The sequence below is a fragment of the Kluyveromyces marxianus genome, chromosome 1 (genome assembly GCF_001417885.1).
Source record: "Kluyveromyces marxianus DMKU3-1042 DNA, complete genome, chromosome 1".
Taxonomy (NCBI): Eukaryota; Fungi; Ascomycota; class Saccharomycetes; order Saccharomycetales; family Saccharomycetaceae; genus Kluyveromyces; species Kluyveromyces marxianus.
Window position 1 is genome coordinate 19301 of NC_036025.1, and position 18004 is coordinate 37304.

Genomic DNA, 18004 nt, shown 5'->3' on the forward strand with positions numbered 1-18004 from the left:
AGTCTGTATGCTTCATATTGTGTGCTGTTACTTTATGTTGAAACGTCTTTAGTGACTTCGTATTCCAGATACGCTCTCAGATGATTTGCAAATAACATAAAGAATTGTATTCTACAACGCATGCATGGAACGATCTACATTTAACACACCATTCCGTTCCATAAAATGGCGCGACGTAGTTGATACAGAGTTTTCTTTTCGGTGAAATGTGGGGAGGGAATGAGAAAAACGGTTTTTAAGTCAGATCAAAAACGTTCCGCAAACCAAGAGCATAGTAAAAAGGTAAATACCCATTTTTTGCTTCTGGAGTAATTGAATAACACAGATTATTTGACGGCGTTTGAATGACATCTAACGGGGCTAAAACTGTCCACCATTGAGATCATGACTTTAACATTTGGTAGTTTGAACCATTTCAGAAAGTATGCAAGTATATGCTTTCTTCACCGATGGTCCTAGCTAAATTTGCGGCTTTCTTACTATCCAATCGTATATCAGAAAGGAAAAAACCAAGGAGAACGTCAATGATTACATACCTATCTACTCACTCCCGAATTTCGATTCTCAACCGAATATTTCATCAATTCGTTATCCGGTAACAATTACACCAAGTTGCATCATTTAAATCAACCTCTCATCAATGATGTCTACTTTCAATTCCTCTCAATATGCACTTCAACCAAATAGCGTTTCTAACCACTAACTTTCTGTCGTAAAAAAGGGAAGGGCCTTCTGCACATAACTTTTAAGGAGAGCTCTTTTGAGTTAGCATAATTGAATATTGCGTATAATACTGAAACCCCGGCCCCAAGGCTTGCAAACCCAATACCCATATAATAGGCACCTCGATATCCTTTCAAAAGGTCAGGCTCCCCATGACTGATTTGAGATTCGATTGTGCCTGCAACTCCAAGGCCAATGGAAATCGAATAATTAATTGCTGTGTTAACTAAGGAAGCTGCTAGACCTTGGTGACTTGCAGGCATTGCGTTACTAAGAATTATTGTTGCGGCAGGAAATGACATATCCATTCCCCAAGGCATAACGACAAAAGACACGAAGGTTTGAGCCCAATAAATTTGAGATACAGGAACCGTAGCTACTAAGACACTTCCTACGACGAATGCTATCATGGCAGCGATCATTACTGTACTCGGTGATGTACGTGCTAAAATATATCCTGTTGACATTGCCGCACAAAGTCCGCTTAGTGCTACAGGGACGAATTGAGCACTAGACAACAGAGGATTCTGATGCCTGAGATTTGTCATTAGCAACCACGTATAGTACACCCAAATACCAAAACTGGCCCATCCTGCAGCGATACATGCCATGACGAAGATGGTATCTGTCGAAAGCTTATGCACGGGGAGTAATGGATACTTCGCACGTGATTCGATGAAACCAAAGACGACGAGAAAGGCCGACCCAACAATCAATAGAGCATATGTATAAGAAGTTTTCCACCCTACTACAGGACCTTGATTCCATGCGAAATTAAAAAGAACAAGTCCCAGGACGCCGGTCACTGAACCTGCCAGATCAATACGCTCCATGAGACTACTTTTTTCATTTGCATGTATCGGCGCATGGTGTGGAATAATTAGATAGCCAGAAATTCCGAGTAAAAAGCATGTAATACCCATTATCCAGTAAGTCCAAGGCCACCATGCAAACTCACTTAAAAGTGAAGAAAACACTGCCCCCAAAACAAAACCACTGGGCGCACATGCCCCAAACAAACTAAAGACAACGCTCTGTTTTCTTCCTGGTCTATAAGTACGGCCAATTACTGCAATGGCATTAGGAAGAGTAAATGCAGGACCAATTCCTTGAAACGCACGACAGCAATCAAAAAAAATGTGATCTGCGTAAACGCTAAACCCGGCTAGTATAGACCAAAGCCCAAACCACAAAAATCCCATTACAAAGAACTTTTTATGGCCAAAAGTGTCACCTAGTCGTCCGGCAATCAAAATAAAAGTCCCCACTGTCAATGAAAATGATGAAGCAAACCAGCTTAGCTGTCCAGGCTTCTTAATTCCGAAACTATCACCTATGATTTGAAGGGGAACGATAGACTGTGCTAGACCTGCCTGAGTCATGAGTTGAGCCGAGCATAACACCATTATAAAAACACCTTCCTTCAATAGTGATGTCCATTCCTTGTGACTCTCTGACAGTAAGGAATCCTGCTCCTGATGATTAAGTTTTTTTCTTGGCATTGCAGGTCGTCAATCAGGAAATAATTCGAATAATGGTTTAAAATGCCAAGTCTGATCAATACGAATCAGCACTAACCCCGGCTCTGGTTCAACCTTACCTAACAGAAATTCAATTCATGTGGTAGTTGATATGTGTATAACAATGGGTGGATGTAACTTATGAACTCTGAAAATACTACACAGCAGTTTTCAACATAATATTATTAAGTACTACTAAAAAGCAACAAACTTAATTTGGAAGAACTCCGTTCGTTTCCAATTCCCCGCGTATCTGTTCGTTAAGAAAAATGAAATTGACGTGGGAGAATAATTTCGCGAGGAAGAAAAACTAATTAATATGATCGTTATTTTTTTAGCCTTCCTCATGTGTCGAATCGAGCACCTAAATCTAAGTAATTTTATACGAAAATGATCAGGATGTGGTGTCAAATATTACAAGGTCTACCAAAGGTTACAACCAGTAGGGTGGTAGTAACAAAGTTTCTGTTCGAAAATGTCCGTATTTAGAAATTTATTTTATTGTTACTATGTACAATAGTTTTAGAACTACAAGCTTTGTTAAAAAGCTGTGTAAAAATCAGAAATGATACTAGACATCTATCTAAATAAGATGTTAGTAGTGTTGATGTCTCTGGATCTCAATTCGATTGAAACTATTAGTTGGATTCACTAAAAGGTCACGTTAAAACATTTAAATTGCTCCAAATATTTTGATAATATTTTTAATTAATAAAAGCCTAAAAGAATTTTTTTTCAATTAGTATTTACTGATTTTATCCTAGGTTTCCTTCCTCTATATGACTTGTATTTGGATGTTGAGTAAGCTGTCAATTCAAATTGGAGAGTTTGTTGAAGAGACCTTATACTTATATACTTTTTGGAAGGAATTCAATTACCAAGTGATTTTGTCTTGAACTAAAAATACCTCACGTCTCTAGCCTGTACTCTTATATTTGGTGTGATATCTGGCGCCCTAGACAACGTTGTTGAATCTCTAGAATCAACGTAGAATTATGCAAACAAACAAGGTGCTTTTGGTAATTCCATCTTTTATTATATTCATCTAAGCAGTTGAATTAGCTTCCTGAAAGCTGGTGATCGTAGGTATTAGGTGAGTCAAAAGGTTCAAAGAGGTTTTGTTTGTTGAACTGTTTTTTTGTCACATATCTGATCCCTTTAAACATTACATACATGCATTTTAAATATAAAAAAAAAAAAAAAAATTGAACACAGACGTTAAAACTACCTGTTAAGACTGGCGAAAAATTGCGTTTAAAAAAGGTGCTATAACTGTAAGATGTAATGTATCGCTGCTAAAGACTAGTGTCTTCTCTTTAAGCTTTTGAAGCAATTTTTGAGCCAGTCAGAAATTGGGTCTTCCTGTTCTTTTTGAACGTATTCGCCATCTTCCAATTTCTGACCATATCCATCGGTTAACTCTGGATCTCTAGCACAGAAAGTGAGAATCATCATCGGAACACAGAATACTAAGCCAATGAGGACTTCATATTTTTGTACGTACTTATACGCCTCAACCATGGCTTTCCTTATTGGTGTTCCCCATGGATAATCAACGATAAAATCCAGTGGGGAATTATAGGCCATCTCAGCTAAATCTGGGTTACCTAGATTTTTGAGAAGTTTTGGATATAATAGGTTGGTCCAGATAGCTCCGGAAACTGCAGATGCTACAGCGCCACCAATGCTAAAAGTAGTAGACATGAGAGCAGTAACAGTTGCCATGTTTTCATGTGTCGTTACAGATTGGGCTGAAACTGTGACAGGATAGTCATACATACAGCTAGCAAACCCCCAGATAACCATAGCTCCTATAACTCCAGCAGTAGAACTTTCCCCGCCTCTGTAACGATAAAAAAGGCCCATCACAACAAAATAAAGGCTGCTCCCAATTAGCATGTGGAACTTTAGCTTTCTAGTTTTCGCAACTATGAACCCAAAAAAGGGGGAATATATTGCAGAAACAAAGCTGTATATATTCATGATACGAGTGGCAGAAAGATCTGTTTGATTCATTCCAACCAATAGAATTGTGTAAAGATAGCCAGCTGCCATTTGATAAACGAAACAAACCAAAAAATACATGCAGATAGGAGCCCATATCCCCCGGTCTTTGACCAACTTGAAAGGAGCAAATGGTGCAGTTGCCCACCTACTTTCCCAATAAACTGTTATTGGCACCATAATAACACCAATAACAAGGGGGCTTATGATTTTCCCTGTATTCCATTCGCTCTTTACCCCACCAGCAATAGTTAACGGAACTAGAATACAACCGACTGATATAGTTAAAAGAATTAATCCCACTACGTCAAGTCTCCAGAAAAGTTGAACAATTGTTTTTGTCATACCATGAGTTTGATAAAATGTTTTTTCTTGCTGCAGCTCCTTCCACTCTTCAGATTTTTTGGCTAGCCACCTCATATGGAGAATACATACGACCAATGGAATGCAACTCAAAGGAAATATAAATGCCCACATAGCTATACTCCAGGACCAGTTTTTTAATGGATCTGCTGCTTTCACGATATTTCCTGAAACCCACATGTTGATAACCGCTGGCCATGCTGGAACAAAATTGTACAAAACCCTCCATTTCAAAGAAGAATTATCTGACAAGAAAAGGGTGACCTGTAGCATTGCGCCAACAAGTCCAACGTTATAAAAGACTGAGCCTGCGCAATATTTCTGGATATCATATGCTTGCGATTGAATGACAGTCCCGACAACGTAAAACACAATAGCTACAATAAACAAGCTCAGTCTTCCAAACACATCCGATAGACCAGCAAAAAATACTTGACCAACAGCAGATATCATCATGTTTACAATGCTAATAGTGGATAAAAGCGAATGTGTATTGTAAGAATTCGCAGCGTACGTCATATAGATATCTCTAATACTGCTATCGAGTGCAAATCCATAAGAACAAATAAATGCGGAAATGAGAAATATTCCTTGCAAGTACCAGGTATCATATTGCTTTGCCATAATTTCGGTTTTTCGAATTACTAAGGACTTGGTATTTTTCATTTTATCAGCAGTTCTACGATTAATGAGTGTCTGTTGTTTCAGATCATTTTGTTTCGACCCATCTCCTTCCAACTCTTCAATTTGAAATATCTCCCCTTCGAAAGTCATACTCCGTTTACTCTTTGTCATTTCTAAGCTTGAGCCTTCTAGATCAAAGTTATCCTACTAAAATTGCTTGAACAACTTACTTCCTTCGTGCGTTTTACACAGCATTTTATATTCTTTTTAGGTGTTTTTTCATTGTCTCGTTTTATTCCATATATATCGAGAGTATTAGATCTTAATATGGGGGTGTTAAAGCATATTTATCAAACTACGAAATTATCTGTTGTATCTTTCATGGGTGCATAATTGATTGATTTCTTAAAAGGTTGGAAAATGCTGAAGAAGAGGACAAAACCGACATAAGGTTTGAGATGTCAAATAACACTTTCGTTTATATCTTAGAAGTAATTGTAGCACTTGCCTATATAAACTAAAAGAAACATTTGTCTATGAGAAACACGTATAATAAGGACCTCATACCTCATATTATAAAGACCCAAACATACCATATACTAATATTTTAACGGTAGATATTTCCATGGATATTACTATGCTGTTTGTAAAACAGATTTTGATTTTTTAGCTTGGATCTAATAGATTCGACAGTTTGCAGCTATGCACCCTTTTTTGCGGAAGATGCTATAGAAGAAACTATTTACGTAAAAGCGTTACATAAAACACCATACAATGGAGAAAGGCTGACTCTTTTTTAAAATTTTGAATAATGTCAAGGTAAAGCTTAAACATAAATAACTTCTCCTTTCCTTTTCAAGCCATATCTCTCTTCTAAAGATATCGACGTGTTAGGCATCTCTTAATGGTATGGAAAACATTTATACAAATAGGGTTGTAATTCATTCTAAATATGAGTTTGGAGAAATAAAGTCAAAGTAAACAAGAAAAAGCACCGAGAACAAATGATTTTTTTTTTTTTATGGCCAAACAACAATTGAATTGTCGTATTAAGAACCGTCATACAGTATATTTTACAAGCAGTCAAATTTAGGCTGACTTTGAATAATGGATGTAATATATGGGAAATAAAGCTTTCTTAGTCAAACTTTTACCAAACCTTTAAAAATACTTCCCACGGTTTAAATTTGTTTTAAATGTTTTTGGAAGTTCTTTCCTAACATGACCTGGGCCAGCTTATATATATACTTTATCATCATAAAACTCCTAAAGTGGATTTATCCAACATTATGTTTAGTGACTTGCTTCTCAAATAATAAGGATACAAATTGAAGCTTAATCTTTGATCAAACTTTAGGAATAATTTAATCAGTAATGGTCAAGTAAAGTAAAGCCATCTTGTAGATACTATTGGTGAATCTGTTGAAAAGTGTTATCAGGTATTCATAAAACTATTAAATAAGAATTTTTTTTATTATAATAGTATATAAATGTAACATTTGTCATATATGTTCATAAAAACTTGTAAAAGAGTGAATGGCAGACTTACGAAGCGCTTACTTAAAATGCATCAACTGCAAAAAAAAAAAAAAAAAAAAGCTACTATCAATGAGGAAATAACAGAACACTCTAATCATTTTTGTTGAGTAAGAATTACCACAGAAAATTTCACAATGCTCAAGGATATTATTGCAAAACTTACTACGACAAAGTGGATCAAATAGGTTATACTTGAGCAGAGGCGAAGGGCTTACAATTAAGATTTCCGCTTGTTGGTCCATTTAGGTATTAAAAAAACAATATGTAAGTGAAGCTAGTTAATCTTTACTAAACCTAACTCAAGAAAATGGAAGAATGATTTTTGTCAGTTTTCAAATCAAATAATTTAAATTTCAGTCAGGCTTCTAATTCCAAGGGAAAGGGCTGTTCTTCATTTTTTTCAGTCTTTTCAGTCTTTTCGAACCTCGACTCAATTAATGGTATACCAATACCAGTCCCTACAGTTAGAAGTACGGTGAAAGCAACCGAATATGAAAACCCCCCGGTTTTTCTGTAAAAAGGTGCTTGGCTGCTAGGGAAAACGTACTGCTGAAATGGTGTGCCGGCTGCCGTTCCTATTGCTATCATTACTGACAAGGAAAATGCTCTCAACTTAGGATCATTTTTACATGCTATATTAGCCCAACCTGATAAAATTGGGGTGAAACATCCGTAAACTCCTGTCAAAATATAACCAAAGAATCTTATCTTGACACCTTCATTTGATGATCTCAATATAGCAAAGGCAACGGTTAATAAAGTACCAACGAAAAGGCAGACTTGCCATCTCTTCCCAATAATATCTATGACAATACCACTTGCTATCATTGTGATAAGATTCACACAACTAATTCCATCCGGAATGTAGTTAATCTGCGTTTGGGTGTATGTTTTTTTGGCTTTCAGATATAGGGTGAAGAACTGCATTGAATAAGATGCGGCAGTTAGTTGCCAAAAAGAGTATGCAAGCGTGAAAGCCCATGGTTGCCAAGCAACAATCATTCTATACAAAGTACTTTTACTCCATTTCTCGTCAGTTTGGGTTCTGCCGTCTTCTTCAATTCTTTCCACTATTCTTTCACGCTCCCACTTGTTCAAATAAAATGCCTTTGCTCCTTGTGATGGGAGTTGTGGAATGGCAAAATAACCCCATATCACTATTGGAATTCCAATGATAAAATCAATAATGAATAACCATCTCCATGCAGGAAGACCATTCTTTCCATCCAAACTTTTGTTGAGTCCATTCATAATAAATGACGATATGGCCTGCGATATGACACCAGATATTATGAAGAAAGCCGATCTTCTACCCAATTCTGACTTTTTGTAGAAACTGCCTAACAAAAAGTGTATACATGGATTTGCACTAGATTCAGCAAAGCCACAAAAGAACCTAAGGGCATACATCTGCTCAACTTTTGTACATTTGTAAAGTAAAAGGACAAAAACCGACCATAGAAAATCGACAGCAGGAAGGTAGATATTAGGCCTGAACTTTGTTATTAAAAGTGCTGCTGGAATACTTCCTATGATAGATCCTATTGAAAAATATGTGTTAAGCCAAGATAGTTGATTCTGATTCAACTTTAAATCCTCTTTCATACCATTAGCGTAAGCATTTGTAATATTTTGTTGGTCAAGGTATTTTAAAAACCAAGCAAGGCACGAATAGGTTAATATAAAAACATCAAGTTTGAAAATAAGCCATTTTTCCTTGGAAGACGTACCAGGTTCATGCCAACGGAATGATACACCAAATTTTTTAGTTCCTATTTTGTTTTCTTGGCGTTTTTCAATTTCTCGAGATGAAGTAGAGCTGACCTCATCAATATTTACTATATTTTTTTCTCTTTCTGAAGAATCACTTTCTATTTTTTTTATTGTCATCTTGGACATTTGATTTTTTACAATGCTTCTGGTTAAGCGCCTTTAGATATGTACAATTTTGTTTGACATCTAAAAATTGCACCTTACACAAATAGATCCTTCTATTTTATACTACTATCATATCCAAAAAGTGTGAGTTCCATATTTTGTCTGAAGACTTTCTACCCTTTCATGTTCATAACCTATGGGAAATTTGAAATACACAATGACCATCGCTCTGTAACTCAGATACTGCTAAACTCCACTCAAAAAGGGCGGTTCCTTAAAGAGGTTCTATTTCCACAACAATGGTAATCTAAAGTTGACCTCTAACCCCTTGTTGGAATGTTATTGTGCCTAAAATAGTGATAATTCCGGTTTAAAATCCCAAAAACCCTTTGCAAATTCTCAGAAAATACTTATCTATCGGTGTCTTATCAAAAGACACCGATAATTTTAAAAACAGCTTCATCAAAGATACCGAATATAATACAAAAAAAAAAAAAAAAAAAAAAAAAAAAAAACAAAGCTTCAATGTTCAATGACAACCAAATATTACAGCCCTGGGTGGCTGTCTTTGGATAAGACACCGTACGTTATGTCATCAGTTAAGCGAACGCTGGCCTAAGTAGATGGGGATTTAACGATCAATGTAGGTGCTTTTATGCAGCCAAACCTTCTAAATAATATCTCTAATTGGTTGTCTATTTGAGAAGAATGAAAAGCCGGGATTCAAAAAAAAGATTTAAAAAGGACATGGACATTAAATAGCCCTTTATAGATTTAGTCTAAATGGATCTAAACTTCAAGACTGTTGTTACATAAAGCAGGCGTGCAGAAGCTAAAAAAATGAAAGATCCAAAACTTCAAATAGCAATTGATAGGGGTGGTACTTTTACTGACGTTTGGGCAAAAATACCTGGAAAGGAAGAAATTATTTTTAAGCTCCTCTCTGAAGATCCTTCTAACTATGAAGATGCTCCAACTGAGGGGGTAAGGCGTGTAATGGAAGTATTTTCTGGTGATCAAATACCAAAAGGTACCAAATTAGATGGATCACTTATCGAATGGATAAGGATGGGTACTACCGTTGGAACAAACGCTCTTTTAGAGAAAAAAGGTGATAAATTTTTGTATGTGACAACTGAAAATCTTGGAGATGTTTTGGAGATTGGAACACAGGCAAGACCAGAATTATTCAACCTAAATGTTAAAAAGCCTACTCCTCTATACACGGAAATTCTTGAAGTTGAAGAACGAGTTACAATTGAAAATTCTAGTGATGATCCCAATCAGACTAAAATTTGTCACGATGAAAAAGAACGGGTTTTCTTGACTAAGTCAGGCATATATATTAAGGTTCTCAAAGAATTAAATATTCGAAAGACGACAGAGAAACTGGAAGAGTTCTACCGAAAAGGATACAGAAATATAGCTGTGTGTTTAGCACACTCGTCTATCTATGATAAACATGAACAAGAAATTAAGCACATTGCAGCCGAAATAGGTTATGAATATATCTCTCTTTCTTCAGAACTTGCTACATCTATGGGCTTACTTCAGAGGGGGAACTCTGCTTGTATTAATGCATATCTAACTCCTACCATCCAAAAGTATGTCAAAAGGTTTTCCGATGCTTTTAAAAATCCCCCGATAATAGATTTCATGAAATCGGATGGAGGATTAGTCAAGGCAGAAGATCTTAATGGGTTAAATTCAATTCTTTCAGGACCTGCTGGTGGTGCAGTAGGGTTTGCAAAAACTTCTTATGATGGCAAAACACCTGTTTTGGGCTTTGATATGGGGGGGACTTCAACTGATGTATGTAGATTTGATCACCAGTTAGAAGTGATATATGAAAACAAAATAGCAGGAGTAGATGTTGTGGCTCCTCAACTACAAATTCATACTGTTGCGGCTGGGGGAGGTAGTGTTTTGAAATTCGAAAATGGGTTATTCCATGTTGGACCGGAATCATCTAGTTCAAATCCGGGTCCTGCATGTTATAGAAAAGGCGGGCCGTTGACTATCACGGATGCTAACTTAGTTCTTAAGAGGCTTGAGTTAGATCAATTTCCAAGAATATTCGGTCCTAATGCCAATGAGCCATTGGATCAAAATGTTACGGAAATTATGTTCCAAGAACTAACAGATAAAGTCAATTATGAGTTGAAAACAAACTTCACCAAACACGAAGTGGCAATTGGGTTTCTCGAAGTGGCTAATGAAAAGATGGCTAGAAGTATTAGAGAAATATCTGAAGCAAGGGGATTTTCTACAAACGATCATATATTAGCTGCTTTTGGGGAGGCTGGAGGTCAACATTGCTGCGCAGTTGCAAGAATATTAGGTATAAAAACTGTGGTGCAGCATAAATATTCTTCGATCCTCTCATCATACGGGATGGCCCTTGCAGAAAAGACTAATGAACTTAAAAGGCCTTACGATCAAAAGTTCTTGCCTGAAACGCTTCAAGATTGTCAGAAAAAGCTAGAAGAGATGTCTGTCGAGTGTTCCGCTTGCTTTACTTCAGGAACTTATAGTGAAGATACTGTGAAGCCTCTTGTTGAAAAAAGTGTTGGTCTCAGATTTAAAGGCTCAAACACTATTATTCAGATTTTCATCAAGGATGAATCTGATTATTCTTCTGTGGTAAAGTCTTTTCTTCAAACGCACAAAAGAGAGTTTGGATTTCTTCCTCCCCTCAGCACTGACGTTTTGGTTAACTATATCAGAGTCAAATCTTCTTTAAAAGCTGATTCGGACAAATGCGATTATAATTACAAAGCAGAAGTCGAGCAATATAGGAAAAACGGACTTATCAAACCAGTTCCGTCTGGACAACAAAGCATATATTTTGGGAAACATCCCACAGTCACTAATCTCTATCATTTGAAGGACTTAAAAGATGGAATGGTTATTGAAGGACCCGCTCTTCTTACAACTGAAACTCAGACACTTTTAGTTGAAGAAGGTTGTACAGCTATTTTGACGGCTAATTATATAGTTATCGAGATTGGTAATAACGCTGAAAAGGGGGATTTAAGTACTCAGAAGTTAGGCTCAATCGAAATTGATAATCCTGCAATGCTTAGTGTTTTTGGAAATAGGTTCATGGGCATAGCTGAACAAATGGGTAGAACTTTACAACGAACAAGCATTAGCACAAGCATCAAAGAGAGGCTTGATTTTTCTTGTGCAATATTTAGTTCAGATGGTGGCCTTGTGGCAAATGCTCCCCATATTCCCGTGCATTTAGGTTCTATGCAATATGCTATTGAATATCAGCATAAACTATGGAAAGGTCGTTTAAAACCTGGTGATGTGCTCCTTAGTAACCACCCTGAAGCCGGAGGGACACACCTCCCCGATTTGACTGTTATTACTCCTGTTTTTGACAAAAACGAGGTGGTTTTCTATGTTGCCAGTAGGGGACATCATCAAGATATTGGAGGTATTGGAATAACGGCAATGATTCCTAATTCAAAAGAATTATGGCAAGAAGGTGTTTCAATCAAGAGTTTCAAAGTTGTTAAAGAAGGCGCTTTCGATGAAGATGGAATAAGAGAACTATTTGAAATTCCAGCAAAATTTACAGGATCCAGTGCAACTCGAAATATTGAAAATAATATTAGTGACTTAAAAGCTCAAGTAAGTGCAAATCAGCGAGGCATTAATTTACTCTACGACTTGATAAAGGAGTATGGATTTCCTTTGGTCGAATATAATATGAAATCTATACGAAAAAATGCCGAAAATGTGGTTCGTGACTTCCTACGTAACCAGGCACGTATCAATAGTAACAAAATCATTTCTGCTGTTGATTATTTTGATGATGGTACCCCAATTAAAGTACAAATCAAAATAGATGGTGAGAAAGGGGAAGCATTTTTTGACTTCGAAGGAACAGGGGAAGAAGTTTATGGATGTATGAACTCGCCTCCATCTATTACCTATTCTTGTGTTATTTATGTTCTACGTTGTCTTATTGATAAAGATATACCCCTTAATCAGGGTTGTTTAGCTCCTTGTACATTCAACATTCCTAAAGGAAGTATTTTGAATCCAACAGAATTTGTAGCTGTATGTGGCTCAACTATATCGGGGCAAAGAATAACCGATGTGATTCTCAAAGCCTTTGGATCATGTGCAGCATCTCAAGGATGCGCAAATAGTTTTGGTTTTGGAACTGGGGGGAAGGATCCATTAACAGGAGAGACACAAAAAGGTTTTACTTATGCTGAAGCCATAGGAGGAGGAGTTGGTGCTGGTCCTTGGGGTTGTGGTGCTGACGCATGCAATGTTCACTGTACTAATACTAGAACAACTGATATTGAAATAATTGAAGCGAGAACACCAGTTATTATAACAGAATGGAAAATCCGAAAAGGCAGTGGTGGAAAGGGAAGATATTATGGTGGGAATGGATGTGTGAGGGAAATTGAAGCAAGAATACCTCTTAGGGTGTCTATTTTATCGGAGAGGAGAGTTTTTGCACCGTACGGACTCGAAGGGGGCGAAGATGGAGCCAGAGGCTTGAACTTTTGGTTCAGGAAGAAAGAGGATGGATCATACGCGAAAACAAGAATTGGTAGCAAAGAAATATTTCATGTTTCTACTGGTGACCGTGTTCAGATTAATACCCCTGGAGGTGGTGGCTATGGTCTTCCAACATAATCTATATAAGTTGATGTTTAGAATATAACAGCTTTGAAAAACTTGTCTACTAGCACTAGAAAAGCAGATGCGCCGGTGGTTTGAGGTTTTTCTCACTTTATGGATCAATATAGGATGTTTTTTTTTTTTGTCTTTTAATTATAAGTACATGTTGTTTTGCGTTCTATCGCCAATCTTCAAAAACAATAGGCAATCTTAATTTTCTCAAGATATTCTAAATAGGTGAATTGTGAATGCTTTCGTCATTGATTTTTCTCTAACTATTAACACCAATCTTTCTTTCTTTTTCTTATATATTTCAAAGGTATCATAAAATTATTGAATTTTTTTCTCATATTTTTTAGTGTGATAAAGGTTGATTACTCAACATTCGTCGCACTTTTAGTTTGACACGTCAGAAGACTTGAAAAGTAATTTCGATCATGCAGATCATATGGTTAGGTTTTGGGAGCTATAAACCATATCAATTGTAAAAGAATATACTAAATCTGTAATACTTTGTAAGTAAATAGTTGGGCCATTATTCCGCTTCTAATAACATTTTAAATAATTGGTATCTTTTTCCATTCCTTACAATTTGAATGGAAGACTTACCATACATTAATTTGTACGTCATATGGAAGAAATCAAGGAGAATATCGGTAAATAATTATTTTAATTCAAGCTTGTACTATCATTTTATTACTTTAACAATTTGGTTCAACTCAAAAGGGCAATCAATGGTATAAATCATAATAAGTTCCAGTCGAAGAAGTCTACTACCAATACTGAGCAAAAACGAGTCCAACATAACAAACAATCAGGTGAAATGTATTATTTACTTTAAATCATTCATACAAGCCAAAATAGTGTGTTAATCTAGGGCTCGCTAGTGGTTTCGGCTCTTGTTCATTTTATATTTTCCAATTTTCATTTTTTTCAATTGTTGAAGATAATATTTTACCTTGTAATTGAATATATCCCATGAATTTTAAAAGTGCTCTTCGCTAGTATATTAAAAAAATCTCCTGTGATAGGTATAAATGCAGCTCTTATTTACCTTACCGAAAACAGATGATTCGAAAGGCAGAATTCTAAGAAAAGATGGTTGACACAATATGTTACTAAACACTTAACTTTCTAAACAAATAAAAAACAGATCCAATTTCATTTGCACGTGATATACATTATGTGACAATATTTTTAAATTTTCTAATGAAAACTAACAAATATATATATATATTAATTTAAAGGATATTTTCAACATTCAGGAAGAAAATTAACAATTGAGAAAGGAAAGATTAAAAAAGTAGAGATAAACATTGGGGGAATAAATACATTAATATTTTAGGATAGGTTTTTTAACTTCTGTTGATCCTGGACTTCCACCGACGTTGATACTATATCAATTATAAAAGCTGAGGCTAAAGCCTAGATATACTAGGTTCAAGGCTAAAGCATTTGATAAATGAATTCATTCCAAAAAGTATATAAGTAGAAGGTTTCTTCATCCAATTCTCCAACTTGAATTGACGACTTAACTAATATTCTAATATGAGTCAAGTCAGAAGAAACCAAGGAGAACAACAGTAAATACTTACTTATCTAGTGAATCCAACAATTCAATTACCAATTAATTAGTCCAACAGCTTCAAGTCAAAAATGGCATCCAACGACATTATTTCTACTAACGTCCCTTCTAAGGTCCCTACTACCGATACTGAGGAATATCCAGTCCAACAAATAGAAGTAGGCGGCCAAACATTTATTCGTACAAGTTTTTTTTTTTTCTTTGCTGTGGTACGTAATTGAAAGTCAGTGTTTATATGTTCTGGTTGTGTCAAAACAGAATAAATCCATCTTAATTTTCATTTTAATCATCATATTCTATTTCAAGTACTACTTTATTCGTATAACATGATCGAAATGGTTCGTACTTGGTGATATTTTAGAATCTGAGACATATATGTTTGACATTTTAAGTTTTAGTGTTTTAAGCGCTTTCGAAAAAATAAGACCTTCTTAAAAAAAAAAAAAAAAAAAAAAAAGTGAAAGTTTTGTACCAAAGAGAAAATGTTGAGTAAATTTAAAGCAACAGTACGAAAGGGACCAAATTATGCTGGAACAATATGATAAACGTGTTCAAGAGTTGGAGTCAGAACTAGAAGCTCAAAAAGAATTCAAAGAAAAATACCAATCTTTGGCCAAATTGTATTCCCAGTTACGTCAGGAGCATTTGAATGTTCTAAAAAAAGTGAAGAAACTTCAAGATGACTTAAATGATTCAAGAAACGAAGTCAGTGACTTAAAGAAAGAGGCTAAAAGTAAGGGCAAGGGCATAGACAGAAGCGGCATGATATTGAAAAGTCTAGTTGAATCGAGTATCAAATCGCTCCAGGATCCGATCGCCTCTCTTGATGTGTCAGACCTTGCCACCGATCTTTCCAATGCCTTCATCGATGGTGATATCAATACCATAGTCAATATTCTGCCCGAGTTTGTCTCACTACTGCTCCGCTGCCCACAGGAGATGCAGACCATAGCAGAAGACTTCTTGCGATGCTTATCCTCGGCAAAGCAGACCGATTCCGTGATAAACGCCAACATTGCGTTCCAGGAAAAGCTTAAAATTAGACAATATAGTTACAGATATGGTGATAGTGATGAAGTTTGATGCATTCTAATAATAAAAAAGGAATGCTTTATATATATAACGTATCGCAATATTATTTTGTTAAATGGTATTTACTAGTGTTTGAGTGTCAGGAAATGCAAGGTTGAATTTGTCGTAGTTTTCAGTTGATAATTCATAATCCAAAAATATTGGGTCGACAAAGAAGTCTATTTGATTGTTTCCATTTCCTTCTGACTCTTTTACTTCACTGGAGAAATCCAAAACTTGTTTGTGACCAGTTTTATATATATTTTCAATATATGGTTTTTGTGATTTTAAAACCATGTAATCATCAAATTTGATTATTTCAAAAAGCCAGTCCTTATTAATAACATAATTATTTCTCAACCATTCAAAAAAATTATTATTTGTCCTATCACAATTATATTCTTGTGCAATAATTTCCCACATCTTTCTGGTCTGTTTATCAACAGTCCAATGTTTGGATATTATTGAAGATAACTCTGTTTGAGAAACAAGGCCATTCAATATTCTGGAATAATAACTTCTGAAAGCTATAAAATCATTTATTTGTCTTTTGGGTTTGTTTTTTTTGGGTCTTGAATCCAGCTCGTTGGAAGATATTAGTGTTCCCACTATTTCATTTGCATCAACGTTGGTTAACTTTTTTTTTAGATAAGATATTAACGACTGCGGTGGGTCGGGGATTGAAGTTGGGTAAGACTTTGACATGTAGAGGTTTACTCCTTCATGTTTCCTATATCCTGAGCTTTGGATTATCTTTTTTGGACTTAAAGTAGTCTTCTTTTTTGAACTTTTCTTTATTGTAGAGTTATGTTTTGTAATAGTAACTTTAAAAGTTGGTGCTTTGGATTTCATACTGTTATTTGATGTATTTATTCACAATTTGGTTGGCTTTACTTCTTACACATAGATATATATTCAGAGGGACCCTAAAAGTTTCAGTCTTTTAATCTCTTGCCTATTTATATAAAACTGTCATTGCAGCCTCAAGAAGGTTTCATGTCTAAAAAAAAAAAAAAAACGAATATAAAGACATTTAAACTGAAAGAAGTAAAATAAGTATATTACTTTGATAATAGCAAGACATAATAAAACATCAAAAAAGGTCAAAAACAACTGCAATGTCAAAGATACCTGTTCAGTCGTTACTGAACCCTGAAAGTCCCAGAGAACACTTCTATAAAACTTACGAAATAGAACACAAACAAAGCCAACTTGACAGGACAATACAAAATCTCTTAACAGAATTTAAGAGAGTGTTTCAACTTATTTTATTGAGCAGAGAAGTCTTTATTCAACCTAACTGTGTTGAGATAGATGACTTTGTAAAAAAGATAAGGCAAACATTAATCTACGAGAGAAGAGGAGGAGAATTTAATACTATCATTTCGAAAAACGTTTTCAATTCGGTATTATGTCTTCTTATTGTTCTACAGGAGAAACAGAAAATATCATTATTGGAAAATAATATTTTATCCAAAGTTGAAAGTTTTAAGGAACGTAGGTCAGAAAACACAAACACTGTAGAATTTAGAATTCTTTCTTCAGAACATTTGAATCCAACTTTAAATAAAGTAGGAAAGAAGAATAGATTCCCAAAAAAGAGTATAAAATTACTTGAAAATTGGTATGAATGCAATAGAAATAGTCCATATCTTACGTCAAATCATTTGGATTATTTAGAATGTAACACTGGTCTCAATAAAACACAAATAAAAAATTGGGTAGCAAATAGAAGAAGAAAAGATAAAAATTCCAGGGTATCGTTGGATATAAAGAATATTTTTAGACAACAATAAATATATTAGCTACATAGTATTCCGCTTCAAATTCTTAACCATGATTATTACCTGTACTAAAGTGCAATTATGATCAAATGATACGTTCACTGCACCTAATATTTTCTTTAAGCCATCAAAACACTGACATAACAAAACAGGGACATTTTACTGCCTCATACTTGATTGTCATGTAAGACATCAAAGGTGTACGGATGTTAGTTAGATAGATTTTAATATTAGGGGAATCCTATAACTGACAAAGATAG

At 35.3% G+C, this 18004-nt stretch overlaps 7 protein-coding genes across 7 annotated transcripts; 3 read left to right on the plus strand and 4 right to left on the minus strand.

Moving 5' to 3' along the window:
* Window positions 1-692: 692 nt before the first annotated feature.
* Window positions 693-2225, minus strand: KLMA_10009 (MFS transporter; the record flags this gene model as incomplete). The annotated part of the gene is made up of 1 exon (XM_022822636.1): window positions 693-2225. One exon carries the CDS (start codon window positions 2223-2225, stop codon window positions 693-695), a length of 1533 nt encoding a protein of 510 aa, XP_022673549.1.
* Window positions 2226-3545: 1320 nt separating this feature from the next.
* On the minus strand, window positions 3546-5405 carry GEX1 (glutathione exchanger; the record flags this gene model as incomplete). The annotated part of the gene is made up of 1 exon (XM_022817807.1): window positions 3546-5405. One exon carries the CDS (start codon window positions 5403-5405, stop codon window positions 3546-3548), a length of 1860 nt encoding a protein of 619 aa, XP_022673550.1.
* A 1725-nt stretch (window positions 5406-7130) lies between these two features.
* On the minus strand, window positions 7131-8672 carry FEN2 (putative transporter SEO1; the record flags this gene model as incomplete). Its single annotated transcript, XM_022817918.1, has 1 exon — window positions 7131-8672. The coding sequence occupies one exon, from the start codon at window positions 8670-8672 to the stop codon at window positions 7131-7133; it is 1542 nt and encodes a 513-aa protein (XP_022673551.1).
* An 819-nt stretch (window positions 8673-9491) lies between these two features.
* Window positions 9492-13319, plus strand: KLMA_10012 (uncharacterized protein C11D3.14c; the record flags this gene model as incomplete). Its single annotated transcript, XM_022818029.1, has 1 exon — window positions 9492-13319. The coding sequence occupies one exon, from the start codon at window positions 9492-9494 to the stop codon at window positions 13317-13319; it is 3828 nt and encodes a 1275-aa protein (XP_022673552.1).
* A 2095-nt stretch (window positions 13320-15414) lies between these two features.
* Window positions 15415-15972, plus strand: KLMA_10013 (uncharacterized protein; the record flags this gene model as incomplete). The annotated part of the gene is made up of 1 exon (XM_022818140.1): window positions 15415-15972. The coding sequence occupies one exon, from the start codon at window positions 15415-15417 to the stop codon at window positions 15970-15972; it is 558 nt and encodes a 185-aa protein (XP_022673553.1).
* A 60-nt stretch (window positions 15973-16032) lies between these two features.
* On the minus strand, window positions 16033-16812 carry HMLALPHA1 (transcriptional co-activator mating type protein alpha; the record flags this gene model as incomplete). Its single annotated transcript, XM_022818251.1, has 1 exon — window positions 16033-16812. One exon carries the CDS (start codon window positions 16810-16812, stop codon window positions 16033-16035), a length of 780 nt encoding a protein of 259 aa, XP_022673554.1.
* A 266-nt stretch (window positions 16813-17078) lies between these two features.
* HMLALPHA2 (homeodomain mating type protein alpha2) lies at window positions 17079-17756 on the plus strand (the record flags this gene model as incomplete). Its single annotated transcript, XM_022818362.1, has 1 exon — window positions 17079-17756. The coding sequence occupies one exon, from the start codon at window positions 17079-17081 to the stop codon at window positions 17754-17756; it is 678 nt and encodes a 225-aa protein (XP_022673555.1).
* Between the last annotated feature and the right edge of the window lie 248 nt (window positions 17757-18004).